The sequence below is a fragment of the Eleginops maclovinus genome, chromosome 3 (assembly GCF_036324505.1).
Source record: "Eleginops maclovinus isolate JMC-PN-2008 ecotype Puerto Natales chromosome 3, JC_Emac_rtc_rv5, whole genome shotgun sequence".
NCBI classification, from domain to species: domain Eukaryota; kingdom Metazoa; phylum Chordata; class Actinopteri; order Perciformes; family Eleginopidae; genus Eleginops; species Eleginops maclovinus.
In genome coordinates this window covers 11,047,822-11,064,482 of record NC_086351.1, presented here as the reverse complement: position 1 = coordinate 11,064,482, position 16,661 = coordinate 11,047,822, and the positions used below count along the sequence as shown (strand labels likewise).

Here is a 16,661-nt window from a genome sequence, read left to right as displayed (position 1 = left end):
TAATATGAGAGAATAATTAAAGGAGCAACAATCCCACAACACGGCTTCAGGAATACAGAGCAGATACTCGAACACGCAGAGCAGCTGCGTACGACGCATTCTGAATACACTTGGGTACTTAACGCATGTACTGCACATAAACATGGGGGCAACAAATATTCTGCTACAATAAAAATGCTAATATCATGCTCACACTGTACCATGCATCCCAAATGAATGTATACTGTATATTTAATAAATGCGTTCATGCCTGTGATGGAACGATAAGAAGCCCACAGTTAAAGTCTGTTGGTTCCTTGAAGTGACGACGGGAGGCAGAGAGGCTTAGAGGAGCCTCAGTTCCTCCGGTGGTAAATCACAGCAGGCTGATCGCTAACTCTGCTCACTATGGTGACTGGGCACAGTACGTTTCTGTGGTCACTGTGCCTTGGCGGGGCATAGCGTGACACAGCTTCAGCCTCTGTGGTGCTGTAGTAATACTTCAGCTACAATGGGAGGATCTGTGCTCTCGAGGAAGATGACTTTGTGAAATGGTATTGTATATTTCAGTTTTGGTACACCAGATGGGTGAGGTTAGCCATTAACAGATGAGTAGATGTCAGCTGAGTCATTAATCTTGATGAATAAAATAACGTCAACTTTGACATACTGATCGCATTAGTATTCTGGGTGTCACGGTTTAGTTAATCCAACTAGTCATTTCAATTTGAACTGATACATTTTTGGAATGGCTTTGAGCAGTGGGTTTGCCTGCTGAAACAAAGTAAATCTGTTCAGGGCTTTCAAGTCAAGTTCAACTCTGGTGAACTTTCGCACAAAAGCAAACCGTTTTGCCTCTGCCAGTCTTTAAGGATAAACAGAATCGGGACTGACTGCCAGACTAAACTGTTCCACAACCTAAAAAATGCGCAGTTGTTGGAGTTGGCTTTGGATATTGGAACAAAAATGTGCTAGCCACAGCAGCCAACTACACTAACTACCCGTGAACCCAACCTTTCAACCACACCCGTTTTGTGGACACCAAATAATAACTTCAGCTGAGCCAGTTTATGGTGACATATTTTAAAATCATAAATAATTACATTAATATAATTCTCAACACAAGAGAGATTGTAATTAATTGTACACCCCTTATACATTTTGTTGCTGGGCAAGTGAAGAAGACGAGGCTCTAGAAGCCTTTCCATGAGATTAACAACACTGTACTCTGGGGGAAAACTGCTTGAAAGTTTGAGAGAAGTTCAAAACAAAAAGCCCAAAGATGGTAGAGGAGGAAAGAAGAAACAAGGCAGAGAACAAGAGAATACTCTTTCTCTTCAAAGCTTTAATGACCTTCGCTCCAGAGGCTATCCTATCTTCAGAGAGAGAAACAAGAGGAATCGTACACCTGTAGCTCCTCACCCGTGAGTCAGACATGAGAGGGAAAGAGACACACTTTAACTCAAAAAAATATATTTCTTTTGTTCCCCATTTCTTCTCTCCTGCTCTATCTTATGCTGCGCTGTTGTAAAATGGAGCAGAATCAGGACGACCCGCCCTCCCTTCCCTGCCCCCCCCTCCCTTAGCCCATACAAAGCCATGCTGTTTCCAGAGCCTAAACACCAATGTTGTGTCTAACCTGGTTCTTACTCCCCTCAACGCGCACAAACAAGGACTTCCCCCCCTACCTCTGACCATCTGGGGCCCCCCACCACCCCGCCTGCCCAGCTGGCAGAAAGAAATCCCTTTACTAAACCCCTCCAACCTCACATCCCCGGGACTCTGCAGACCCTGCATTAAAATGTAAGTGTCATCAGACTGTTGATGATGGTGATCAACCACTCCTCACTGAGAGGAAAAGGGACTTAAGGGGAACGAGCTGTTGCTCTTATCTACTGTTTCCTGTTTGGTGTGCCTGTGTTCATGTTTTCTTGTATGTGTGCTTCCTTCAAGGTCTCCCGGCTACACCAGACCTTTTGCTTTCTTTTCCATGACTCCTAATCTGCAAATGTTGATGGTTTGTGAACTTCCCTCCTCCATTTTCCCCTCTTCCGTCTCCATCCACTTGAGTGTGTGTTTTTTGTTTCTATGCAGGTTCTGAGCACACATAGATTGTAAGATCTGTGTGGCTTTAAAACCTCGGATAAACACTTCCCTGGGGGAAGCCCTGTGCTAACAGACAATCCTAATGTATCTGCCCTCATAAATGGGAGAAGGATAAGAACATCAGTGCACACACACATCGCAAAGCATCGTACATCTTTATGAATTTGGTGTATAAACGTTGGCGACAATGGCTGTGGGTGTATGTGTATAGCCTGGAGGAAGTGATTGGTTGCACCTTTCTTGCCTTGGAGGCTCCATTTAAGGAGGATGCACCGGCCAAACTGTCAGGCTCAGCAGGCTGGCTCGAGGACACACACACACACCTGAGGGACCCTATTTTCTGCCTGTTATGGCATTAGTCCTGTTTGTGTGTGTGTGTGTGTGTGTGTGTGTGTGTGTGTGTGTGTGTGTGTGTGTGTGTGTGTGTGTGTGTGTGTGTGTGTGTGCGTGTACATGTGGCCATTCTGTTGGTATCAGCATCACAATGGATGTATAGCTACGGCCGTCAGGGTTGAGGAAAATTGCATGATTTGAGCCAATAGGACCTATCAGTATGGAAACCATTCCATCGGAACCATTTTGATACGGCTGCAGGTCTCCAGAAACCATCACACCCTCTACGTGGCAGAGCCGTCATGCACGCTCTCCATGTGTGGTCTATTCTCATCCAAAAATAAGCTCTCCAGCAACTTTTGCAGGAGGTATGAAATTACTGTCCACAATATAAACGGACAAAGGGTGCAGTCTGAAAGTCTTCGGCTCCCTTTTTGTTTTGGCCACTTGATCAAAAACACTGCAAATTTTCTCCACCAGCGGGGCAGCATCTGTGAGTGTTCGGACTTGACTCTCTCACCTGCTCAGCGTGGAGGCCACACTTGGAGGCAGAGTGTGAGAGAAAAAGAGCACAATAAGAAGAGTTTCGGCTCTCACGCAGAGAAGAGTGACGGAAAAGTGTGCAGCAAAAGAAATGCGCATGGGTGAGATCATGGTGCACGTACAGAAAGGGGAGTGTGAGGGGGTAAATAAGGTCAGACGTGCAGTTGCCAGGACAACAACCAATCCAAAGTCGGGATTGGTGCCAAGCCAGTGCCCCACCCATCCATCCTTTCTCTCCTTCCGTCTTTTTTTTCCTGCATCCCTGTCGGACAGCCTTAACCTCAGAGTAATGAGTGCTCTCCATGTTTCTGCAGTCTAAATGCAGCTGCAGTGTAAATACAGGGCTGATCTGTACAGGTGCCAGGCTCAGATACATAAACCTGAATATAGTTACGGTACCTCACTGCTCAGACACTGACAGCTCAGACGGAGGGGGGGCAGTGACAGCCATGATGGGTGGACACAAAAAGCCATCATTCAAACTATTTACTAAATCTATCAAAGTGTATTGCTACAAAGTGGCAGCTGGGCTGATCCACAGTATCAACATCATTTGTCTCGTGTTTTGTACCAACTTTTTGTACCAATTTCATACACAGTGTCAAAGCAGATAATTCTAGTCAGATCAAGAGAGTTGATGAATGAATGTTCACTTTAAAGTAAATATCATATATTGGTTTCATGCCGACTGGGCCGGTGGTGTATTACGGAGGGGGAACCGTGAAATCTTTTTGCTTTTAAAATAAAAAATAAATATATATCAAAGATGAATACAACACGGAGAAAATAGTCTTTAGATTTAGAAAGATAGTTTCTGTCAACAGAGAGAAAAGAATCCAGAAACATAATGCTGTTTTTTATCATTATAGATTGAATATATTTTAAATGTATAATATATCATCATTGCAACACTAAGTTGGTTGATTCCAACTTGTCATATCCATTCCTCTTTTCAATGAGTCTCGTATCTTTGTCCGCATCTTTGAAAATGAACATTTCCAAAAATACATTTTATTTGCATGTTGCAAATTTGGCGACGTTTCACAGTTCTATATTTTTTTCCTTATCCCTTTCTAACAGAGTCCGCACGTCTTAGCAGTATACGTTCTACACCCCCATCTGTTATATTAACTATACTTAACTACACTTATCTGTGTCTTAGGTCAGCAGGTCCCACCTGTGTAAGTGGGTTAAGGAGGACATGCCAGCAACACCCCTTAAGACACACACACAAACACACACACACACACACTTTAACTCAGATACACACTTCACTATAGTGAAAAGGGCGCTCACAAAGCAAATACACTCAGCCAATAAATCAGAGTTGGCTTTGAAAATCCATCATTCACTAAGTGGGTCACACTTCTGATGCCGTCGACAGTCTTTTCCATTCTTGCACTCTGTTTTTGTCTCTCCATGATGTGAAGGTCATGCTGGATAGGCAACATAGACTGCTAAACCCAGGTGTGCAGTCCCTCTCCCTTCAACTCAGCGTCGGCTCATTGGCTAGTTGTTAGTGGAGGAATGGCCAGTGGAAGGGTTGGAGCTGTCACACACACACACACACACACACACACACACACACACACACGCACGCACGCACACACACCCGACATGTCAAGGAAAGCTGCTAATATAGCCAAGAGGCCTGAATTATTTAAAGACAGAGAAGGAGAGCAAAGGAGAGAGAGAGAGAGAGGCACAAGAGTTAGGGAGTAAATAGAGTGGCAGCCTGCTCTTCCCGTCCCTCTGACTCATGGAGAACTTATTAAAAAACTTCTATAGTTGCTTTCACTCCCATCTGCTTTTTCCCACCCCATCTTCAGCAGGTCTCATTTCCTCCCCCTGTCAGAGTGTCTACACCTTCTCCCTCCATTGCTTCTTCCACCACCATTTCACCCACTTCGCCCTCCCTCCCCACTCCGTCTTTTTCTCTGTTTATCTAAGCACTTTCACGGTCACTGCTTTGGAATCCCAGGAGACTAAACTGGCCCCCTCTCCCCCCCCCTCGCAGCCGATCCATGCTTCTCCCTCCCTCTCCATCTTTCTCCGTCACAACTGTTAAGATTCGTATCACTCTGTGCATCGGGGATATGGAAGGTCCCCCCTATTCCCCCTCAAGGCAGCCAGCTTTGTCCTGTTCTAGTCACGCACAGCCAGCCACTCGCCCCCGCCCTCACACACGAACACATATTCACACCAGAGATAGGACACACACTGATCTCTAAAACCAATCAGCTACAACTCAAATTATTGAGACATTAACTAAATATGTCCATTTGGTGTCAAGGCTACTATACGTGTGATTTATAACTTAATACAGCATATTCACTTTAGCACATAAGCTTATCCATTGCTTTGCAGCCTGTGAAATTAAACTCATGGTTCTAATATTTGGGCTGGTGTTGGATGCCATTATCTGACTCAAAGCCGGATGCCACTGAATTTCTTGGAAGGCAAGTTGTGTTCCACAACACTGATGAAGGGTTTTAGACACAATAAGAGGGAAGGGGGGGTTGGATTTAGGAGGGGAAGGAAGTGGTGAGGGTCAACAAGAGAGGTGCAGACGGCAGTCTGACATAGTGTGAACAACAGCCGGGCGCTGGACTGGGATTAACTGATTAATTTGGGATTAAAATTGACTGCTCGCTACTTTAAGTAATGAACCACAATGACCCAAAAGTGACACGCACAGAGTACAGTGTGGGAGAGTGTGGTAGTAACAAACTAAGTCCACTGTAAACTAAGCAAATACCACGGACAACCCACAAGGTATTCAGTATACAGTATCTACCTTTTTATAACAAAAGCGCTCCAAACTTTTTTCGTTCTGAAAAGACATCCATCAGGGAAACTCCTTAAATGTAAAAAGTAGCGAGTAAGGGGTTTTCTGACTTTCATGACTAGGCCTTTGTCACTGGGTGTATTTTAGGTGAGCACAAATTAATTCCACAATCATAAACACGCGGCAGTGTTTTGAGAAGAGTGCTGCATACAAGAACTCCATTTCCAGCTGAATAAGAGAGCAATGAGATTCATGAGTTCTCCTGCTACAGGGCCACAGCTATGGAGATTTGGGACAAGGCTATTTTCCCCTCTTCCATTCAGCTCAACATTACCACCAATACTCGGGATGCTCCCAGACTGTAAATTATAGCTATCGGATCATTTCTGATGAATATAACAAAACATATATTTGGACAGTGACAGAGCAATTCATCAAAAATGAAAGTTTGCATAAAGAAATCTGTTAAAAAAAACTAAACACAATTTAATCAACTTAGCCCCTTACTCTTTGTACAGTATGTCCCCACTCTGCATACTAACGTGTCAGCAGCCTGTCAGTGTAGTAGATGGTACGGTCCTTTGCATCACTCACAGGCAAACCAATACTGTATGCACCATGCAGTAGGTTGATCAAAGAAATAATTCTGAAAATACATTCCTTGAACTCATAAATAAAAGATTTGATTGGAACAAATGTTGAGAAAAAAAGAAGGAAGATCATAAAAAACAACAAGGAAGCTAAGAGAAAAAATAGCATTGAAATTACCAGGAGACAAGGATCAAGCTGAGCATTTCTGCACACCCGGAGATCAAGTGGTGCTGGTTATTGCAACAAAAATAACACGTCTAAATATGCTGGCACTAAACACACTCAAAACAAAAACCATATCTCATAATCTACTGAAAGCCTCAAAAAATCTGAGCCCAGTCCTGTTTGAATAAGCTCATGATACCACATTCCAGTAATGCTTTGTCTTTTTTTAACTCGGGTAAAAGGACTCTACTGAAATTTTACAACATGCTCAATATGCTTAGTCCAGAGACACACACACACACACACACACACACACACACACACACACACACACACACACACACACACACACACACACACACACACACACACACACACACACACACACACACACACACACACACACACACACACACACACACACACACACACACACACACACACACACACACACACACACACACACACACACACACACACACACACCTTTATACCATACCTGTATAAGAGCATCACAAAGCGAGTGTGTGAGCTGTGTGTGTGTGTGTGTGTGTGTGTGTGTGTGTGTGTGTGTGTGTGTGTGTGTGTGTGTGGGTTGGAGGGAGGGGAGGAAAAGGGGGTTGCTCCTCACGCCTGCTTTAGACCGTGATAGTAATTCCTGCTGACTTTCTTCCCTCTCTCGCTCTCTCCCTCTCACCTCATCCCTCCTTCCCTTGGGGCCATCCTGAGCTGTTTTGGGAGTTGAAATCTGTTGACTCTTTCTCTACCATCCTCTCCTTTAACGCATTCTCCATCCCTTGCTCCTTTCAGTGCAGGTCTAATGTTTTTATAATCTCTGGGGGCTGACGAGAAAAAGGAAGCAGAAAGGGAATGTATATTCATATGTGGTGTGTGTGTGTGTGTGTGTGTGTGTGTGTGTGTGTGTGTGTGTGTGTGTGTGTGTGTGTGTGTGTGTGTGTGTGTGTGTGTGTGTGTGTGTGTGTATGGGGTATGTGTATGCCAGCCCAAAAAGAAACAAACAGGAGGAATGTGTGTGTTTCACATCACTAGAGGCTGGAAAGTAGGCTGTGCTGCCATACTTCTGGGAGGCAACAGCAAAAAAATATTAGCTTTTGTTCGAGCATGGAAAAAGTCTACCAAATTCATAGAGCAGATTCAAAAAACATTTGTCATGAGATCCATCGCCTCTGGAAATAACAAAGCACAGGATGAAAGGTGTTGTTCAGGAACTAGGAAAGCTGCTGACAAAGCTTTTTTTCACTAGTAGGTAACTCTGATAAGCAGAATCATTTTCAAACACAAAAGTTACACACCTACTAAACAAACACACATGTTAACCGCCCCTTGGAGTATTTGTATACAAGTGTTTCATTGTTGTGTGTAGAAAAAGTATAGTGAAGTCGTTCTTTGTAGCAGGTTTATTAGTCCATAAAGTTTGTTCTTGTGTGAAGACGGCAGCTTCCATCTTTCTTATACGGCTTCTGGAGGCACGCAATCTCCCACTGCACTGCAGCAAGCACATGACATGGCAACATATGTGCTGTAGAGGTGGATTTGTAGAATACATAATTAATAAAAAGTAATCAATAAATAAAGACTGACAAGCTGCCAGGTCAAAGATAAGAATTTACAGAAGCAAAACAGGAAGTCCTGCAGTGTATTTTCTGTTTGTAACCATTCAAAGGCTTACAGTAGATTTTGTTTGATTTCATTTAAAAGCAGAATAGCTTTTATCATTCATAAAAGCTCATCAATTGCAGAATGCCAACTCATGTTTAATTTATGGAGGCAAGTCATGAAATTTCACAATATTTCTTTTTCAAAGTCAAATCCATAAAAAACACCACTTAAATATTCTCTTCTTTTAGATTGTAGCTATTACGAAAAAAGGACAGTTTAAACAGACACCAGGTTCATTTAATTGGTGGTTAAAACCTGTATCATTGAAGGCTGATATTCAAATATTTCATAGTTATCACAATCTGAAATTGTACAAGTATGACACTCACAAGGACAGCTTAGCACTGCATCTTCAAATCCATGGCTTGTCAGATCAAATCAGTTTTAAAGATGCATGACAGGATGCTTGAGGTTTTTGCTTTAAAATGTAGAAAAACGGATGTTCTCTCCTACCTGCCTGCCAACAACAGGAATTATGAGGTGACCAAAACTAGCGTAAATCTTCGCGCAACGGGAGACTCTTATTAATATTCTTCATACGTTCATATAAATAAAATGTGCCACTGTACATCAGGTCTGTTGGATAAAACAAACATCCGCATGTATCTCTGTATTCTTAAATTGAGGAAAAACTGCAGCATCTATTATACTGGTGAACATTATCTATGGACAGCACACTGGCAGTAGAAAGAGATTTTGGAGCAACTGTCTTTAAGAAGATTTGAGGTATGACGGCAAACATGTCTCAGTGTCCTCCTGGCAGCGAGCACCTTGTATGGTTTAATAATCCAGGTTCCTGCTACAGCCTTTTGCTCAGCCTGGGTCAATACTAATTCAATTTCTTTCTCAGGGAATTCCCAGGTTGCCTTTTGGCAGGATTTCTGAGCTGAGTGGAAGAGTATTGTGTGAGGTTATATGTACTTGAGAGAGAGTGTGTGTGTGTGTGTGTGTGTGTGTGTGTGTGTGTGTGTGTGTGTGTGTGTGTGTGTGTGTGTGTGTGTGTGTGTGTGTGTGTGTGTGTGTGTGTGTGTGTGTGTCTGCCTGTACGTGCACATGTCATTGGGATATTCGAAATAATGCCCGTATTGGCTAAACAACCAGCAGATTTTGTTATTACAGTCAAGCTTAAGTTGATAGTGTTTCCCACATTATGAGGCTTCATATTTCTCACGCCATAATTTAATTGCTGTTTTGTATTTGAAAGAAATACACAGTTGGCCCGACACCTACAACAATGCCAGCTCATTGTGTGCCTTGAATGAATGAATGAATGAATGAGCTCCCGCTCTGTGCTCACCAGCAGCCCTTAACCCCCATAACAACCCTCTCCACACGCATACGGCACGGCAGCCATTTTGTGCCAAATCCAGGCTGTGCCGTGCCAACCAGGGCGGCAGACCACGCTGAACCTCATTTCATTCCACAGCTGTTCCACACCACTTGGAAACATTCGTGCAATAAAACGTATTACAGCTTAATGCCACCTAATATTGATGTATGTGTGTACACAGAGAAACAGGGCAGCGCGGTGGAGAGAAATTGGGAAAGAGATGGGTCCATATGCAGTCTGGAGATAATGCGAGGAGCCGGCGATAATATCTTGGTGTTAAATTGGTATTGATTGACTAAATATCCTGACCAGGAGGAGAGAGCGACCGTCCTTTCATGCTTGTTCACCATGTCTGCTCTAACGGCTCCAAGCTGCACTGTGACTATCTGATCCATTTTAAAAAACAGACATCCTCCCCTGCTAGGCCTCTGACTCAACCTCCTTTTCAAAACTGTTTATTTCAATCTCTCCGTGTATACATTTCGGCCGTTAATAGAGTTGCAAAGGTTATTTTGAAACTTTTATTTTGGTTTTAATCTTCGGTATAATATAACACTAAGCAGGGAAATAGAGGATAACTGATTTGACGCAAATATAGTTAGAAGCCACATATATCTGTAAAGATTCACTTCAGAAAAGGAGCTTATCATAATATTGCACTCCAGATCCAACGACGAGGTTGCACTATACTCCATCTGCATGCCCCACCTTTGGAAAATTAAGTATCCTAAGGCAATAACGCTCCTTTTTCACACCTAAAATCAGCTAACGAGTGGAAACAAAACAATGACCTATTTAGACGAGAGGCCAGCACAGCGGTTGGTAAATGTTCCCAGAGCCGCACACCGCTGGCCGGAACTGAGGAGTTTTTTTTACAGTCGTAGCCACTTTCACTGCATGCTGTGAGTGGAAAAGAGAAATTCTCAGAAAACTTGTAAAAACGATGAATCATGTGGAGGATCACAAATGAATCAAAGGTTTTAATAGGGTAGGGCATCCTGGTGCATTTCTGGGTTTTGTTTCTCCAGAACTGAAATTATCACACTTCATCTCCTCTCAAGGGAACAGAGAGTTCCCTTTTAAGAAAACCAGCAGGTCAGTTCCAAAAGCACATACACAAAACACACACACACACACACACACACACACACACACACACACACACACACACACACACACACAGACCATTGTTCCACTGTAAAAAGAACTTCAACCAACAACATTGGCACTAAAAGTCAATTCACAGGCCGACAAATCAATTCAAATCTCTGGTTCTCATTGTTTTCAGACAGAGAAGGAGACGCGCAAGTACTCAAAGTTTACTCATCCACAGTTTACCTCCAGATAGTACACTCAATACCACAAACAAACAGACAAAGCACATTTACAGGGAGAGATAAGGTACACAATCACTATCCCAAACACATCGCTGATCTACACAGATCGCAGCACAGTAGTGAGTGAGACAATAGGCAGTGACACAGAAAAGGAGGATTGATACAGTTAGATGACAGATGAAGAGGGGGAGACAGAGACATGGAGAGAGAGACAGAGAGAGAGAGAGAGAGAGAGGGGGGGGGGGGGATTGCTTTGTTAGCAGGACAGGGAATAAAGTGGTAATTACCTCACTGGGTTTGTTGATTATAGTTCAGCCAGGTTCTCCATGTTAATCATTTACCGGCACAGAGACAGACACAGTGAGGAGAGATAGCAGGAAGAACGATAAATACATTCATTCACACACACACACACACACACACACACACACACACACACACACACACACACACACACACACACACACACACACACACACACACACACACACACACACACACACACACACACACACACACACACACACACACACACACACACACACACACAAATTTAAAAACAAATAAAAGAAAAAAGTCTAGAAGTGCAATCATTTCCTCATTCCACAATTATAAACACTATCTGCTTTCACTTTACTGTACATGGTGTGTGTGTGTGTGTGTGTGTGTGTGTGTGTGTGTGTGTGTGTGTGTGTGTGTGTGTGTGTGTGTGTGTGTGTGTGTGTGTGTGTGTGGTTGAGAAGGTATGCAGAGCAGAATGTGATTTACTTGGTATTTAAAGTAGATCATTTATGAGTGCACACAAAGGGAAATGATGCATAAACAGAGCAGAGATTACACGGAAGACTTATGAGGGCTGCCTTCAATAAAGATACAGAAAACCAATACAAATATTCATCTCCTCATGCGTTGTTTAAACATGCTTCACTGGCTTGGAGCTCGCCCTGAGCTTTTGCCAGAAAGGGGAGAGAGACTCAGATGAGGAGGTAAGAGAGAGAGTTCACAGGGCTCTGGTCGCGGTTGTTGTAAATGCTTTAAGTACTGTGTCCAGACTTGCAGAGTGAGTTCTAGAGTGAGGAATATATAAATATATAGGTAAGAGAAATTGGTTTTAATCATTTTTCTGTTGTGTGGTATCTCTCTATGTGAAAGACAAAACACTGCTCTCTAATTGACACCCGGCTAATCCTAGGCTATGCAAAGGAAAGACAAGAGGAGACTGGAAACAAGAGTTTGAGCTGTGATCCAAAAAGGAACTGTTGCAACAAGTTTGCCTCTTGCCATTTAAGGTAAAAGTGGAAAGCAATAGTACAGGTGTGTGCCAAGACCAAGGATAAGTCAAGAGGACAGGGTAATGGAGTAGCTGATTTAAGGCTCAAGTTTGGGTGACATTTATTCTTATTACAGATGTATGAGCCGCCCATAAATGAGTGGCAAAAGTCTCCTAAAAGCCATATCTCTTGTGTGGAAAAAAAGGGAAATCAATTCCTAAAGTTTTGGTGCTAGTAAACTTTCTGACAGATCCTGAGTGAATTTATGAGGATGAATGCAGCACACGAAGCAGCCACTGTCAGCAAATAGGCTGGTCAACTTATTTGGCCTAGGTTTTAAAGCACACCATGGAACAGAGGAGGGGGCTGAATATACCAATAAACTAGTCTGAGCGTGCTACTCAAGGGAGAGCCGAGGGATACTGTCAGCACGCACTCAAGCTAAGAGCACAGCAGTTATAATATTTTACTAACCTTTAACTGCTCCAGGAAGTAAAAAAATAATTTCTCCTCATATAAGGAACTATCGCTCTGAGAGAAACGCTGTTATAAAACAAGGAACGATCGTAAACGGTGTTCATAAAATCATAAAAAGGGCAGTCGAACCACTTGAGTCCCACAATGGAAAGAGGTAAGGGTATCTTGATTCCACGATGTTCAGCGCTGACCCTCCCATCAGTCTATCACTTTCATTTCAGAGCTCCATTTTTCAATCTGCAGGGTGCTAAATGTGTGCCAGTTAAAGAGCTTCAGCGAGCCTTTGTTACAGCCATATTAGACAGCGAAGAGCAGAGCAACACGGCCCTTCAGTCTCCACTTCACTGCCCCTGCTTCATTAAAACCATAAATCTAGATGTCAAATGAAAGGTGATGGCCAGAGAATGTCTTCTGTCATCCGTAATAAAGAGGGGCCTGTTTTCTCACCAGCTACAGTCATGTTATATACGAGCCGAGCCTTTAATGTTATGTCTGTAACGGCTGCTTGCTTCTCATATTCTGCTAATATGTTTTTTTTTTAAATGAAGTATGCTATTATATACTACATTCATTGATTTTTGAGAACATAACTTTGACATATTACCGTGTAAAGTTATTGTGTTTGCAAACGGTTAGCAAAGAGCCACCTTTTTACAAACTAAACACACACACTGTCGCAGTTCACATCATGTTTCTCTCTTCAGGACCAAATTTCTCTCTGAATTGTTCTTTATTAACTTTATGAGGTACATATCTGTTTTGGTGTGCTACCACATAGCCTACATTAGCTTTTTCAGAGCTATTTTTGATTTTCTGATATTTCTCCTTTATCAAAAAAGGTGAATATTTCTGAGCTCTGGACAATTCTTATTGTGGGATCTGCTTGCTCAGTGTACCCTAAGCATGAGTTGATCATGCAGTGTATTTTCATGCCAACAAAAAATTCGCTCTCCTGTCCCTGTCCCCTTTTCACTTGCCAGGCTACATTTACTGGCCTCAGGACATACTGGCTAGCTGGCTGACAGCTAATAGAAAATATGGTATGGGAAAATGACTGAAGCTCAACTAATCACGCCGCCAATATCCATCACTGGGCAGGAGGGAGCCGTGAGAGATAAAGGGGGCGAAGGACGAGGAGGGGGGAGTGCAGAGAAAAAATGAAAAGGAGATCGGGATGTAACAAGGGAGGTAATGAAGAGTGAGAAGAGAAGAGGAAAGCATAGAGGATAGGAGACGAGACGAGACGAGAGGAAAGGGGAGACGAGAGGAGAGGAGATGAGAGGAAAGCATAAGGATAGGAGAGCAGAGGAAAGGGGAGAGGAGAGGAAAGGCATGAAACAGTAAACCCAGGGGATTTTGGACGGGGAGCAACATCACGGCTCTGCTGATAGCTTTGTGATTGGGTGGTGTTGCTGATGAGAGCGATTCTCTGCCACAGTGGGTAACCCGCCGCCGTGATGCTGATGGCATTGTGATTGTGTGGTGTTGTAGCCAACTGTGTGGCCCTGCCACAGACTGTGACCATTCATCCCTGAATCCCTGGGGAACAAGAAGGTGCTTCCTAATCCTCACAGTGTTCCTCCCCGGCACATTTCAGTTGGATCCCAATTACAGGGCTGGGTTTTACCCGCCTGGAAACACTAGATACAACCTCGGATGACTCCAGCACAGGATGAGTCCTGCAGACCTGACAAAGGACCACTTGGGGAAATTATCCATCCCGGGAGTCATATCTCTGTACATTTTTGCATCCAGAAAATGGTAAATACAAGACAAGACCAGAGATAACAAAGTGGTCTCTATGGCCAGCGGCTTTTAGCTAAAAAGGTCATTTATCTGAAAAAGTGCTTGGGGAGTAAGGCCGCACGAATAGCGAGAGTGTTTAAATAAGCAGGTGAGGGAGTGTGTTATTTTGGGCAGTAGTCCTACTGGCCCTGCAGGTCTCTCACCTCAACCCTTCAATTAGACAGACTGGAACACCTGGATCAGCAGGTGAGCCTCTCTGGCTTCCTAATGGCCCCAAATCAACTCTTTACTTACTAACACACACCTTCCCATTATCCAACTACATATTCGCTTATGCTCAGCAGCACTTTAGACTTTAATACACACCTGTGTCCTCAGAATGCTGTCTACGACACTATTTAGAGCAAACACGTTATGAAGAAACCCTTACATCTGGCATATCTATAAGTAGAGTAATAACTGACTGAAAGGCTGTGCACATGTTAAAGCCAGGGTCAAAATGTGGTCATTATTATAAAGATAGCTGCAGGACGAAGGTGAGATCAGGCCACTAAAATACCTGTCTGGTAGCTTAAGGGTTAGTGATAGTTTTTTTAGGTTCTCGGACGTGATGTGCAGCATAGCAAAGATTCCTTGAAACAACAAAGGTCTGACTCATTTAGAAGGAATTATTGTGGTAGTTGCGCAAGAGTATGGCAGACCAAGTTTATGCCAGTAATGATCATGCCAAGTAAGTTGAAATGAAACCTTACACCTACAGTAAACCTTAATTTGGCCCGCTTTGGTAAGGGGAGGAGGTAATTAAAATCACTTTTCATTTGTGGTGAGGAGCATCACTAAGCACACAGTGTTTTCTCACCTTGTGTTTGTTGAATTCCAATACACGATGTGTCTCTTGGCCACAGCAGCTGAGATTAAATTAAAGAGGAAAATCGTCACTTTCCAAGCAGGCAGATCCCCCGGTGTCCCCATCCTGGCCGCCTCGGGCCCCCCGGAAAAGGCTGCGCACCGGCTGGGAGTGGCGTGCGGATCAGGTGAGGAGACCCCGACAGAGGAGCTGGTTAAGAAAACTTTCCCCAGCAGATTCACTAACTCGTGAACAAACTTTTACGTCATGTGCTGCTGCGGTTTCGCATGATGCATGAAGGTAGGCTAAAGTGATTAAAGTCCCTCTAAAAAAAGCAGGTTAAATCACAGGCTGCAGAGTGTGAGGTGAGGGTTTCCACAGGGAGCAGTTCCTAAGAGTTTGTCCGTGCTCCGCATGACTGTAAGGAACTCTTGATCTCTGTCCTGGAAATTAATTAAAGACAATAAACCTGGGTTTAAAGGTCAGGATTTCGGGTACAAAGTCCTGGCCCAAGATATCAATTGAAAATGCCAGCTGGTTTGGCAGCAACAGGCTGAGAGCAACGAAGGGAGGGTCCGCTGAGCTGAGGGCGGTGCCGGGGAAACTTTGGGCCAATCACCGGACAAGGGTGTGGTGATGTGCGATACTGTAGTGCAGGGTTAAATCCTGGAGAGGTGCGCCGACTGGTGTGGGGTGACAGTCTGTCACTTTTCTAGTTCGTCAAAGAAGCCTTGGACCCCCCCTCTCCCCCACTGACATGACTCATCTGGAGCTGGATACTCAATTTATTAATTATTTAAACTTATGTCTTTCAGTATGCTCCAACACACAGTCCTGGGGCAGCTCATGCAGGGGAGTTTACCTATACGTAGGTTACTCCAGTAGTGATGTGCCTTTGAGTAGCCAGTTCACAGAATTCAACTAGCAAACTGCCTTCTTCATTGCCTCCCAAACTACACCACCGCTCGTTTAGTTTAGAGCTACACTTGGCTGCTTGAGGTGTGTGTGTGTGTGTCTGTGTGTGTGTGTCTGTTGATAAGTATTAATTCACCGGTTGTTGTCAGCCTCCCGAGGGGAGGGTGTAGTGACAGTAATCACTACGCCTCCATGGGCAAAAGCCACTGGTGGTCCCCTCTAATTATCTGATTCTCGTGTGTGTGTGTGTGTGTGTGTGTGTGTGTGTGTGTGTGTGTGTGTGTGTGTGTGTGTGTGTGTGTGTGTGTGTGTGTGTGTGTGTGTGTGTGTGTGTGTGTGTGTGTGTGTGTGTGTGTGTGTGTGTGTATGTATGTATTACTAGCATCCCAGCACTATCACTCATCAGGACAAAGTTACATTGATAGCTTTGTGTTATTAGCTGCTGCAATTGCAAATGTGGCTATTTCCTTTCTGCAGGTCCTCCCCCCTTCTCTTATTTTCTCCATCTTTTATCCTGTGTATGTGTGTGTCTGGCTCATAGTGTACAAGTACG

The 16,661-nt window shown here is 43.7% G+C and overlaps 1 protein-coding gene across 1 annotated transcript in view; it reads right to left on the bottom strand.

Annotated features, from left to right (window-relative positions):
* The window catches only part of si:dkey-246i14.3 (ephrin A4), a 31,295-nt gene extending 15,563 nt beyond the window's left edge, over positions 1–15,732 (bottom strand). The window contains exon 1 of the mRNA XM_063878226.1: positions 15,206–15,732. Within this exon, the coding sequence (XP_063734296.1) occupies positions 15,206–15,318 (113 nt within the window). The 5' untranslated portion in view covers positions 15,319–15,732. The remainder of the gene's footprint in view (positions 1–15,205) is intronic.
* Positions 15,733–16,661: the final 929 nt, after the last annotated feature.